This window comes from Barbus barbus (genome assembly GCF_936440315.1).
Source record: "Barbus barbus genome assembly, chromosome: 13".
NCBI lineage: Eukaryota > Metazoa > Chordata > Actinopteri > Cypriniformes > Cyprinidae > Barbus > Barbus barbus.
This window is the reverse complement of record NC_136741.1, coordinates 29898577-29910849: the sequence shown is the minus strand read 5'-3', so window position 1 is coordinate 29910849 and position 12273 is coordinate 29898577. Positions and strand designations below refer to the sequence as shown.

The window sequence follows — 12273 nt, the reverse complement described above, 5'->3', positions numbered from 1 at the left end:
CAGAGCATCCAAAGGAACTAAATAAAGAAGAACATGCTGGCAACCATAAAACCATCCTCAAAGGCTCTTAATGTCCGTTTCCAGAAAAGGTTTTAAATAATTGAGTAGCATAACTTGCGCAATATAAATACACAGGGCATCTGCAGAACATTTCCTTTAAAAAATGATGCCTATGCTTATTTTATGAAATACGAAACTCTTACATTATATATATTTCCCGTTTTATTTTTGAAAAACTCTACAAGTACATGATTCACTCAATTTTCCTAGTTGTTATATGAAATTATCATATATGGATTGTTATGATTTGCTGAATATTTCAATTGCAATGTCAGAGACTAGAAACATCAGCTGTAAAAATTAATAAATAAATATATAACACATCATAATTAATGCATGATATTTTTCTAATGAAATCATTTTAAATAAAAAAAATTTAGTCAGGTAGCTTTGTAGCACGTCAAAATGATATATAAATATTTACAGTTGATTAATTAAAATAGAATTTATTTTTAAAATAGCAAATAAATAAATAAAAATAGCTGGTCGTTTAATAGTAAACAGGACAAACAAATAGAAATTTAGGACAAACAAAATCAGCACAAAAGAAAAATGGCCAGTTGACTAGAATTATTACAAGACCCTGCAATATATATATATATATATATATATATATGATTTAATATATAATTCAATTAAATATATATATTACACAAGCATATAATTTATAGCAAATAAAGTATTATTAAAATATTTCTTATATAAATATACATACACACACAATTTAATTACAAATTTAATTACAAGACATTTTCATACAATTTAATATATATTTTTAGTCATTTATTTACATTTTCTGTTGCTAAAAGTAATATAATTTTATTTTACTTTTTTTTTTACTAAGATCATGAATTGATTGCAGTGATTTGTATTTGATCTATGTATTTGTGCAGAGTGTTATACCTTGGTGTGCTGGTCGGAGAGCTCAGTTCTAGGTATTTACTCGTGCTCGTCCTCCGCACTCGGTGGATCTTCTCCACAGCCTCTCCACAGCTGTCGCTCTGGTTCTCAGCCTTCAGACAGCTGATCTCCAGGTCGGCTTTGGCCTTGGCCCTCTCCTTCTCCTTCTCACGGTCTGTTTGGTTGACAGGTCCAGTGATGCTCGGGCGACTAGCCGCTTTCAAACTGCCTCCGTCTTTTCCTCTAGTGGGCATGGTGTTGGGCAGAGGCGGTACGGGTTTAAGGGTGAGGAGACTGGCGTCAGTGCTGCCACTAACAGGGCGAGAGGAAGGGCGTCCGGTCAAGCTCATAGTGCTGGATTTGGCAGGCCGCGGCAGACTGCGGTACTGAATGCTCCCGCGAGCGTTGGGTGCAAGGAAACCCTGTTCGGAGCCGCTGGCGTCCAGGCTGTTTTTGCGACCACCTCCACCTGGAACGGGTTTGATGGGGATGCCCGAGGACTTTGGGGTTTTGCCCACAGTGGCCGAGCCGCTGGTGATGGTGGCGCCTCCTGCTGTCAGGACGGTGGCGGTTCCGGTGGTCGGGGGTCTCTTGTAACCGAAGGAGGCGCCGGCGGAGGGTTTGACCAGACCTGAGGGAGGCTTTCGGTGCTCGTTGTCCCGGCCGGCGTCGGAGCGGGAACGCTGGAGACCCGTTGCCTTGACGGACATTTTCACCTTGTCAACTGCCTTAGTGTCTCCTTTAGAAACTATAAAGAGAGGAAAACACTCATTAAGTGTCACTCATATGCACATTTGCCTATTTAAACCCAAAGCACCAATGTTTAGTGTCACAAGTTTGAAGATGCAGAAGGAAATATTATTCAATCTTTTTTACACATCACTACTGCATGACTTTAGAAGTATAGAACTGGTAGAAGTATTTTTTGGTGGATTCATGTGGTTGAGTGTTATTTCAGGGAAATATTTTCATTGAATTGCTCATTCCTTAAAATTAGATATGGTCTACAACTTTTTACATAATTTAGTCCTCTCTGCTTCTCCTTTATACATAAAGGTCAATTTAAATTTTCTTTTTAAAACCAAAATTTCTATACAATCTCTCAAAAATGTAATTATTTATTTATAATCCATTATTTATTTATAATCCATTAGAGTATTTATTTTTTATGAGTTTTAATTGATATATTTTATGGTTTGATTTAAATTTTTTAAGTTTTAGTATATTTATTTATATATGTATATATTTATTTATATATGTATATATATATATATATATATATATATATATATATATATATTACACTATTTAGCTTTATTTATTTACATTTTACTAGTAGTAATTTTAGTTTTTTTTTTATTTCAGTTGGTTGCCAGTGCAGCATTTTAACTTTTCATTCAAGTTTATGAGTTTACGTTTTTCATCTAATATACTTTCTTTTTTTCAGATTGATTTCAGTCAGAGTTATTAGAGTTAACTAAAATTAATATTTTTTAATAAATAATTAGTTTCTACTTGAAATAAAATAAACATTAACTGTAATTAAATATTGTAAAAAATTATTTCAACTAGTTGCCAAGTCCACATTTCTCATTTTAATGTAGTAGTTATTTAAGTTAACTTGATGTACTAAATAACTGAAACTGAAATAATAAATATATAATAAACTTATAGACAAAAAAAAAATAAAAATACTACTAATGACAAAAACAACGTCTCGGTTACCTATGTAACCCTCGTTCCCTGAAGGAGGGAACGGAGACGTAACGTCAGAGTGACTGACAAAAATGGGATCTCGCCCGAGATCCGTTCCCTCCTTCAGGGAACAAGGGTTACATACGTAACTGAGACGTTCCCTTTCAGTCAGTCACGTTCGACGTAACGTCAGAGTGACTGACGAAAATGGGATCCCTATGAAAACGCCACTATTGCTGACCCCCTCCAGTGCCCAGAAGCCGGCAAGTCCCCCCACACCAGTTGGGATGGAAGATAGGACAGGGCTTAGGCAAAGATGACAGCCACTGCTGTTCCGTACAGTGGGTGTGGATAACACTGGGAAAGCGTAGGGGAACGCTACGGAAGCCACATCCTGCGTAAAGGAGGTACCATGTGGAGATTACACATATGGACTGGCCAAGGGCAGTACTACATATGGCAGTCTCTGAGGTAGACTCAGCCAGCCTTACAACAACATGCCTGGACACTTGCACTAGGGGAACTCATGCCCGAAGAAAAGCAAGATCCGACCACGGGCTGAAGGTCTGACGGCAGGACGGGGTGACTGAAACCCGGTACGTGCCGCATTGCCATGCCCATCTCGGCACACGGTCGTGAAGCCAACGCTGAAGTGGTCTCATATGAAGTAATCTGTGCGGCGTGACAGCGGCTGCGGATGCCATATGCCCCAGGAGCCTCTGAAACTGTTTCAGTGGAACCGCCCTCTTGCACTGGAAAGACTCCAGGCAGTTCAGCATCGACTGAGCACGCTCTACTGAGAGACGTGCTGTGAGGTTGACCGAGTCCAACTCCATGCCGAGAAAAGAGATCCTCTGTACAGGGGAGAGTTTGCTCTTTTCCCAGTTGACCCGAAGCCCCAACCGGCTGAGGTGGCTGAGCACCGTGTCCCTGTGTTCGCACAACTGCTCTCGCGACTGGGCCAGTATGAGCCAGTCGTCGAGGTAGTTGAGAACGTGAATGCCTGCTTCCCTTAATGGAACAAGGGCTGCCTCCACGACCTTGGTGAAGACACTAGGCGACAGGGATAGCCCGAAGGGGAGGACCTTGTACTGATATGCTCACCCTTCGAACGCAAAGCGGTGAAACGGTCTGTGTCGAGGGAGGATCGAGATATGAAATTACGCGTCCTTCAGGTCGATCGCTGCGAACCCATCGAAGGGACGGATGCATTGAAAGATGCGTTTCTGCATCAACATCCTGAACGGGAGCTTGTAAAGGGCCCGGGTTCAGAAAACGCAGGTCCAAGATTGGTTGTAACCCACCGCCTTTCTTGGGTACGATGAAGTAGGGGCTGCAGAACCTTGACTTCATCTCGGCTGGAGGAATCGGCTCCATCGCGTCCTTCGCCAGCAGGACTGCGACTTCTGCCCGCAAGACAGGAGCATCTTTGTTCAACACAGAGGTGAACCGAACGCCCCTGAACTTGGGAGGACGCCGGGCGAACTGAATCACGTAGACAAGTCGAATGGTTCTCAGGAGCCAACGAGACGGCCTGGGGAGCGCAAGCCAGGCCCCCAGAGACCGTACAAGCGAGACCAGGGGAGTCACCAACGTACCCGCGGTGGGGCAGCGAATTGGAGCACAGGGACCCGACTTGGAAGGCAGTGACCGGCGAGACCGCAGAATGGAGAGCTGCAGCACGCCGAAGAGAATCAGCACTGGACAGTAACCCCCACTGACGCGCCGTAACACCAACCCTCAAGGCTGTCTCGTAGACACTCACGGAGATTCAGTCTTCCCAGAAGGTTCGGCTCCAAAGCGAAAAGCTGATGTGCGTTTGCACGCGCTCTCCTTTTATACCCGCACTACGGGGCGGGTGCGCGTGGCGAAACATGCACGCAAACTGTCATTGGCTTGTTTTGTTAACACTCAAAGGTGATTGGGCTCTCGGGCGAGATCCCATTTTTGTCAGTCACTTTGACATTACGTCGAACATAACTGACTGAAAGGGAACAAAATGACTAAAGCTTTAATCTCAATTAAATGAATACTGATTTCAATTATAACAATAACAACACTATTTATCTTTTAAAACCTACAGTTTTAAATGCACTAAATTCCATTGAAAGCCAAACCAGGAAACCTTGGGTTGTTCATACTCCATTAATTATTATGAAATATGAAAAACAACCTTTGAGCAAAAAATCTTCCTCTAGGATGGAAATACCAAATGTTTTTAGACATAACCCATGGCATTTATTTTAGTACCTTGAAATACCATAAACACCACATAAATGAGTATGATAATCATTCTGCAATACATCAAAATACCACGCTATTACCATCCGATACCATCATGGTACCACGGCAGTACTTTTCTGTGGGAACTTACCACATCAACTTCTTCGTCAATAAAACTTAATTTGCTTTCACACACACAAAGCTGAATCAGTGTCCTCGGTGTGGCCAGAGACAAATCATTAGAAAGGTGAGTAGGAAAGCGTTGGGGGTATGACTTCAGATTAAGTCATGGGAGACCCGATTGAAGCCATGATTAAGGTTTTGTGGCCTAAGTCTACAGCATGTGAGTCATCGCTGATGAAGACGAGGGCAAGCAGCCATCTGCATTTAATTACAGACACTTCAAAGATAAAGAGCGTCTCAGCCTACACAGGATATAAACACCAGCACACGCGTGACCTGAGCAGTGCGTCAACCCAACACACAACTGCCTACTACAGTGAAAGAGAGCGAGCAAGAAAATGCCAGCTAATGAGGTTTAATGACGTTTGGAGGACTAATTACTGATAGATGAGTTTCTATGAAGCTTTAATCACTGAACGAACACTAATGACAGAAGCTCTCAAAGTGCCTACAGATAAACTATCATCAAGCGGAGAGCATTATCTGAGCGTGGCATGCTGGGAAATGCCTGAAAACATGCCTGCTTATTATCTGATTTATTTTTACATATAATTTCAATTTTTCCACTTAAAAATGCCATTATAAGATCACTCAAACATATTTTTCATGTAAAATATTTTCTAAAACACATTTGTTAGATTTGAAATGATAAAACAGCTGATATACTGTTTAAAATGAAAAATGTATGGTTGCCAGACTTGTTGAGTAGCTACATACTACTACATAGTACATATAGTGGTATATACTTACTCTTATGATTTCTTATGATTATGTGTGTATAGTGTGCTCAGTATGCATTTTGTTTACATAATACTGTTCCTAGGCTCACCAAGGCTGCATATATTTGATCAAAAATACAGTAAAACAGCAATATTGTGAAATATTTTTACAATTTAAAATAACTGGTCTATTTGAATATATTGGAATTGATTTCAGCATCATTACTCCAGTCTTTAGTGTCACATGATCCCTCAGAAATCATTGTAATATGTTGATTTGCTGCTCAAGAAACATTTATTATTGTATTATCAGTGTCGAAAACAGTTGTGCTGCTGAATATTTTGTGGAAACTGTGATACATTTTATTTTTCAGGATTCTTTGATGAATAGAAAGTTCAAATGAACAGAACTGGTAACATTTGGTAACATTACTAATTAAATGTCTTTAGTATCGCTTTTGATCAATTTAATGCATCCTTGCTGAATAAAAGTATTAATTTCTTTATATATAGAGAGTAATTTTACTTCAAAGTGACCACAAAACCCAAAAACATTCAGTTTTATTCAGTGCTATGACCTCTAGGCTTTATATTCCTTAAATTGGTGATTATGCTTTTGCCATTTGTGAGGTACTTTAATAACAGGACGTCAATATGACAAAGTAAAATGCCACACGGTGCCAAACAGCAGCTGGTTTTCTGCTAAGTACACTGGGTCCCTGACATTTAAATGTCATTGTAAACTATGGATCCAGCATAGAAAGGTTAGGCTGCCTACAGGTGAACTGCATCAATGGAAGACGGTGAAAAGATAAACCTGACAGGCTTCTCTCTAAAGAAATCTGCTCAGGCACTTGAAGAAAGTCAAAAACATAGTGAAGAAGAGTTAATGGAATAATTCACCCTGATTTATGCATCTTCATGTAATACTAAACCAGCATGACTTAATGAGGTTTTAAAGATGCAGCAAAAAGCCCCTTTTTTATGGCTAATGACTTAAATCTCACAGAAGTCTATCATATGACTTCAGAATGGACTACTTTTATGACACTTTTAAGGTTTGTTATTGTCTATTTTTGAAGCCCTAGTCACTGTATGCATTCATTGTATAGAAAAACTTAACATGGATTGATATGAGGATGAGTACTTGATGAGAACTTTGAACTATCGAAGTTAAGACTCAGTTTTGATAGTATTCATGTGTGGTTTTTTATAAGTTTCCAACCGAGTCATCGTTTTGATATCTGCTGAAGAGACACTTCACCAAACTCTGTCTAGCACATGGTCTTCATTTACAGCAGGTTATGGATGACAGCGGTAACATAAACAACCTAAGAAGTTTGTCCAACTGATTCATTTCCAGCTCATGATATAGTACCATTAATATATAATCTTTCTGGAGCTGCATGCTGGATGACAAAGTGAAGATGCATGTTTGGAGAACAAAAAGTTTTTGTTTTGCTGCCAAGAACGGGTCCCCCTAATGAATTTATGTCTAAAATATAGTCAAATCCAAATCTACAGTCTGTTGTCAAAGCTAAAGCCTAAATATGAGCACACACACCCCCATAAAATAAATAAATAAAATACATAACAACATATAACATAAAAAACAATATAAAACAATTAAATTGCAAATCAAATAAAACAAATAACAACAAGATAAGTATAAAATAAAATAAAAATATAAACAAAATAATTATAAAATATAAAATAAAATACCAAAACAAAAAATAATATAAAATAAAATAAAAAGCAAAACAAAATGTAAAATAAAACACAAAATAAATAAAATTACCTGCAATTTTTAGCACACTTTGTGAAGTGTGTGTGATGGGTGAGGTGACGCCCACAGGAGGATTGCGGCTCTTTTTGAAGCTCCCAGGGTGTCCGAGACTCTGAGGTTTTTTCAGTTCTCCTTTTCCTGCCTTGTCCTGCACATAACCATCCGGCAGTCGAGTTTTCCTCCACTTGCTGGAAGGCTCTGATTTTAGGCTGCCTGTGTCATAAACTCCATCAGCTTTCCGTAAGGACTTGCTGTCCTCGCTGTACCACGCCAGTCCACTCTCCACCAGAGAACGCTTCTCTGCATCCGTCCGCAACTAAACACACACACACACACACACGCACACACACACACACGCACACACACACGCACGCACGCACACACACACGGTGTGTTAGAAGAGCATATTTAATACGGGAGATCATACTATATGACATTTTAATGTTCGAAACCTTAGGGTCTGTGAGATTATTTTCAAAGAAATTAATACTTTTATTCAGCAAGAATGCATTAAATTGATCGAAAGTGGCGGTGATGACATTTATAATGTTATGAAAGATTTTAATTTCAAATAAATGCAGTTTTTTATTTATTTATATTAATCAAATAATCCTGAAAAATAAAATGAATCTCTGTTTCCACAAAAAATATGAAGCAGCACAACTGTTTTCAACATTGATTATAATCAGAAATGTTTCTTGAGCAGCAAATCAGTATATTAGAATGATTTCTGAAGGATCATGAGACGCTGAAGACTGGAGTAATGATGCTGGAAATACAGCTTTGATCACAGGAATAAATTACATTTGAAAACATATTCAAATACAAAACAGTTATTTTAAATTATACTAATATTTCACAATATTACAGTTTATATTGCATTTTTGATCAAATAAATGCAACCCTGGTGAGCAGAAGAGACTTCTTTCAAAAATGTATAAAACCAAAATTTTGTTTTTGCACTACATTTCATAGAATAAATTAATAAAGTATATGCATTTCATACTTTGAAATATACATTAACTATATATAGTTAGTCTATATTTACATTTAGTCATTTAGCAGATGCTTTTATCCAAAGCGACTTACAGATGAGGACAATCAAAATCAACAAAAGAGCAATGAAATGCAAGTGCTATTACAAGTCTCAGTTTTCTTAACGCAGTACATATAGCAAGGTTTTTTTTTTTAAAGTTATATAATAAATAAAACGAAAACAGATAGAATAGAAAAAGAATAGCGCAAGCTAGTATTAAGAGGCCTTTTTTTGCTTTTTGTTAATTGTATAATAAATAAAAAGAAAACAAATAGATAGAATACAAAAAGAATAGAGAAGCTAGTGAGTTTTTTTCTTTTAAGAAAACAAGCATGTAGTAAATTAATAGAGTGCAAGTCTAAAAGGGGCGAGTTTTTTTCAAGAATAGAATTAGAATAGAGAGTGCTAGAGTTAGAGGGTCAAATAAAGATAGGAGAGATGTGTTTTTAGCTGATTCTTGAAGATGGGTAAGGACTCAGCTGCTCAGATTGAGTTGGGCAGGTTATTCCACCAGGAGGGAACAGTTGATGTAAATGTCCTTGAAAGTGATTTTATGTCTCTTTGGGATGGCACAATAAAGCGACGTTCACTTGCAGAACACAAGCTTCTAGAGGCACATAGGTCTGAAGTACTGAATTTAGGTAAAGGGGTGCAGAGCCAGAGGTGCTTTTGTAGGCAAACATTAATGCCTTGAATGTTATGAGAGCAGCTATTGGTAGCCAGTGTAAATTGATAAGCAGAGGTGTGACGTGCATTCTTTTTGGCTCATTAAAAATGTATATTGCTGCCGCGTTCTGGATTAATTGTAAAGGTTTGATAGAATTGGCTGGAAGACCTGCCAAGAGAGCATTGCAATAGTCCAGTCTGGACAGAACAAGAGCTTGAACAAAGAGTTGTAAAGAATGTTCCCGAAAGAAAGGGCCTGATCTTCTTGATGTTGAATAAAGTACATCTGCAGGACCGGGCAGTTTTAGCAATGTGGTCTGAGAAAATCAGCTGATCATCAATCAATATATAATTTGTCTATACTTTAGGACAATATTAAGTGCATATTTCCATGCAAGCTCATTTATGACTTACTTTCCCCTCATTTATGATGTAACGTTTTTCCAAGGTAAACCCAAATGGACAGAGGCCTCATACAGTGTAACACACTGAAATACACAAATACACTATGAATGAAGTGACTGTTTCTGCTATCTAGAATGTAATAACCACAATCAAAAGCCACTCTCTGCGTCGGCTGTAAAACATAAAAATTAACATGAGCGTTCAAGAAACTCTTCAGAAAGACTTTCCCACATTTACACTTGGATCCTCTGATGCTATTCTGTGGATACAGTTTTACTTCAATAATGAAGTCTACATGAAAGAAACAGAGCACATTTCTCAGATGGAAATAACTTTGCATTATATATATCATGCCAATTATGGATAAAAAACGTTGCTAGCACTTGCCAATGCCAAGAATATGACATTTCTATTCACACCGTCTTAGAGTAAAGACCAGATGGCACATTGAAAACATCTTCAAAATTTTATGTAAGCATGCTATGATGATGTTACCATAGCAACAGAAAGTTGATCAAGTCATATTGTTCCCCTTTTGTCTGTATGAGAATTAAGATTTGCGTCTCTAATGACGAGGAAAACAAAGGTTTGATTTCATGGTGAACTGATAGCGAGCGCTTCAAACAAGCAAATGACGTGCCCAATGGGAAACAGCTGCTCTTAATTCATCCAAGAAAATCAAAGCCAGGCTTTTGAAGTAAGGACTGGCTCTCCCGGCCTGACTTTGACTGCAGGGGGTGAATGTGATACACGTGTCTCATACTTTGGTTGTGTTGCATTATTTGTAATCATTATTTGTGATGCTTCTATAACATTAACAACTTGCTGTGACGCAAACCAGAAACGGTTTCATTTAGCTTTTTATCAGCTGTAGAAATGTTCAGGCTGTATGTCTAACACTGAAAAACAGCAGACTACCAAACCAGAGACACGTTAAATTGAAGATGGCAGAAACACCAAACCACAGCCTGAAACTAGAGCCTGAAACTGTCAAGACGTTTGCGTTCTCTTGTCTCGACACTGAACAAATCCTCAGAGGTTATTTTATGTCAGTGTTTACCAGAGAAGGAACTGAAAAACAATGTAAAAACAGATATGGAAGTCATTTTAATATGTGCCTTGGTGTCCGCATCCAGTTTTAGTTTTGAAGCACTGGTTGCATGCTCATATTTCATTTTAGAACAAACTAATTCATTGCTAATTATCCATATGATTAGTTAAGTAAAAAGGGACGGTAAGATTTTTAAATGTTTTTCAAAGAAGTCTCTTCTGCTCACCAAGCCTGCACATATTTGTTCAAAAATACAGTAAAACAGAAAATATTGTGAAACATTATTACAATTACAAATAACTGTTGTCTACTTGAATATATTGTAAAATGTAATTTATTCCTGAAATGTAAAGCTGAATTTTCAGCATCATTACTCCAGTCGTCAGTGTCACAGGATCCTTCAGAAATCATTCTAATATCCTGATTTGCTGCTCAACAAACATTTCTGATTATGATGAAAAAAGTTGTGCTACTTGGTATTTTTGTGTAAACATTGATACATATGTGTTTGCAGGATTCTTTGATAAATAGAAAGTTCAAAAGAACAGCAATTATTTAAAATCTAAATCTTCTGTAACATTATCAATGTCTTTACTGTCACTTTTGATCAATTTAATGCATTCCTTCTGAATAAAAGTATAAATTTCTTTAAAAAAATAAATAAATAAATCATACCAACAGCAAGTTTCTAACTCATGGACAGAATATGGCTAGGGTTAGGGTTAGGTGACGCCCACAGGAGGATTGCGGCTCTTTTTGAAGCTCCCAGCTCCTAACCCTAACCCTAACTTCATATTCAAATTGTTGCATATTTTTTTAGTTGTAGATTGATCTACATTGATCTAAACCACAGACCTAGGAACTCTAGGAACATGACTGACTCGGTTATTTGGATGAGTTCTGGATATTTTCCTACCACAGAAAAACATTTCTTATCCCTTAGTTTGTAAAATCAAACAGAAAAAAAAGTGAGGAGTGTTTCTCCATAGACTTCCACTGTCTGCTTGTTTTTACAGCAGCTGCGATCTAAAGTTGAATGGAATCCCATTTGGAACATTTAATCATGTTTAGTGCAAAATATATGATGTCTCAAACCTGCTTGCTGATTTATTAACTAGCAGTGTATTTATACCAAGTTTTACTAAATCCAAACAAGCAACGTTCAAGACCAAGACCCAAATCTTTCAGTGCACCAAACCCTAGTCTCTGAGCTGCTTACCATGACGGAGGAGTTGCGTCGCGAGCCGACAGGTGTGGTGGGGAGGGAGTTGAGAGACGAGCTGGCGTTGAGTTCCTCTGAGCTCAGGTTATCAGACCCATCACTCAAACCGCTGCTGATGGAGCTGCTCTCGTCCCAACTGCACACACACAGAGAGAGGAGATACAGACGCTTAGAAGAAACCAGGAAAGGTTGAATCATGCAAGATAGCACAGTACCACACCCAGGACATACTGTATTGCTCAGAGTCAAAATAATTACTATTATGATTCATTTAAGAATTAGTGAGTTTACTCTCACTTTTGATATCCATGGAAGTTCATTCTGTCA

General features: G+C 38.1%; 1 protein-coding gene across 1 annotated transcript in view; it reads right to left on the bottom strand.

Moving 5' to 3' along the window:
- Positions 1 to 12273, bottom strand: part of LOC306879058 (neuron navigator 1-like) — a gene marked incomplete at its 5' end in the record, with an annotated part of 79604 nt that overhangs the window by 31744 nt on the left and 35587 nt on the right. Inside the window, 3 exons of the mRNA XM_079431745.1 lie at positions 964 to 1708; positions 7579 to 7882; positions 11944 to 12082. Of these exons, the coding sequence (XP_079287871.1) occupies positions 964 to 1708; positions 7579 to 7882; positions 11944 to 12082 (1188 nt within the window). The remainder of the gene's footprint in view (positions 1 to 963; positions 1709 to 7578; positions 7883 to 11943; positions 12083 to 12273) is intronic.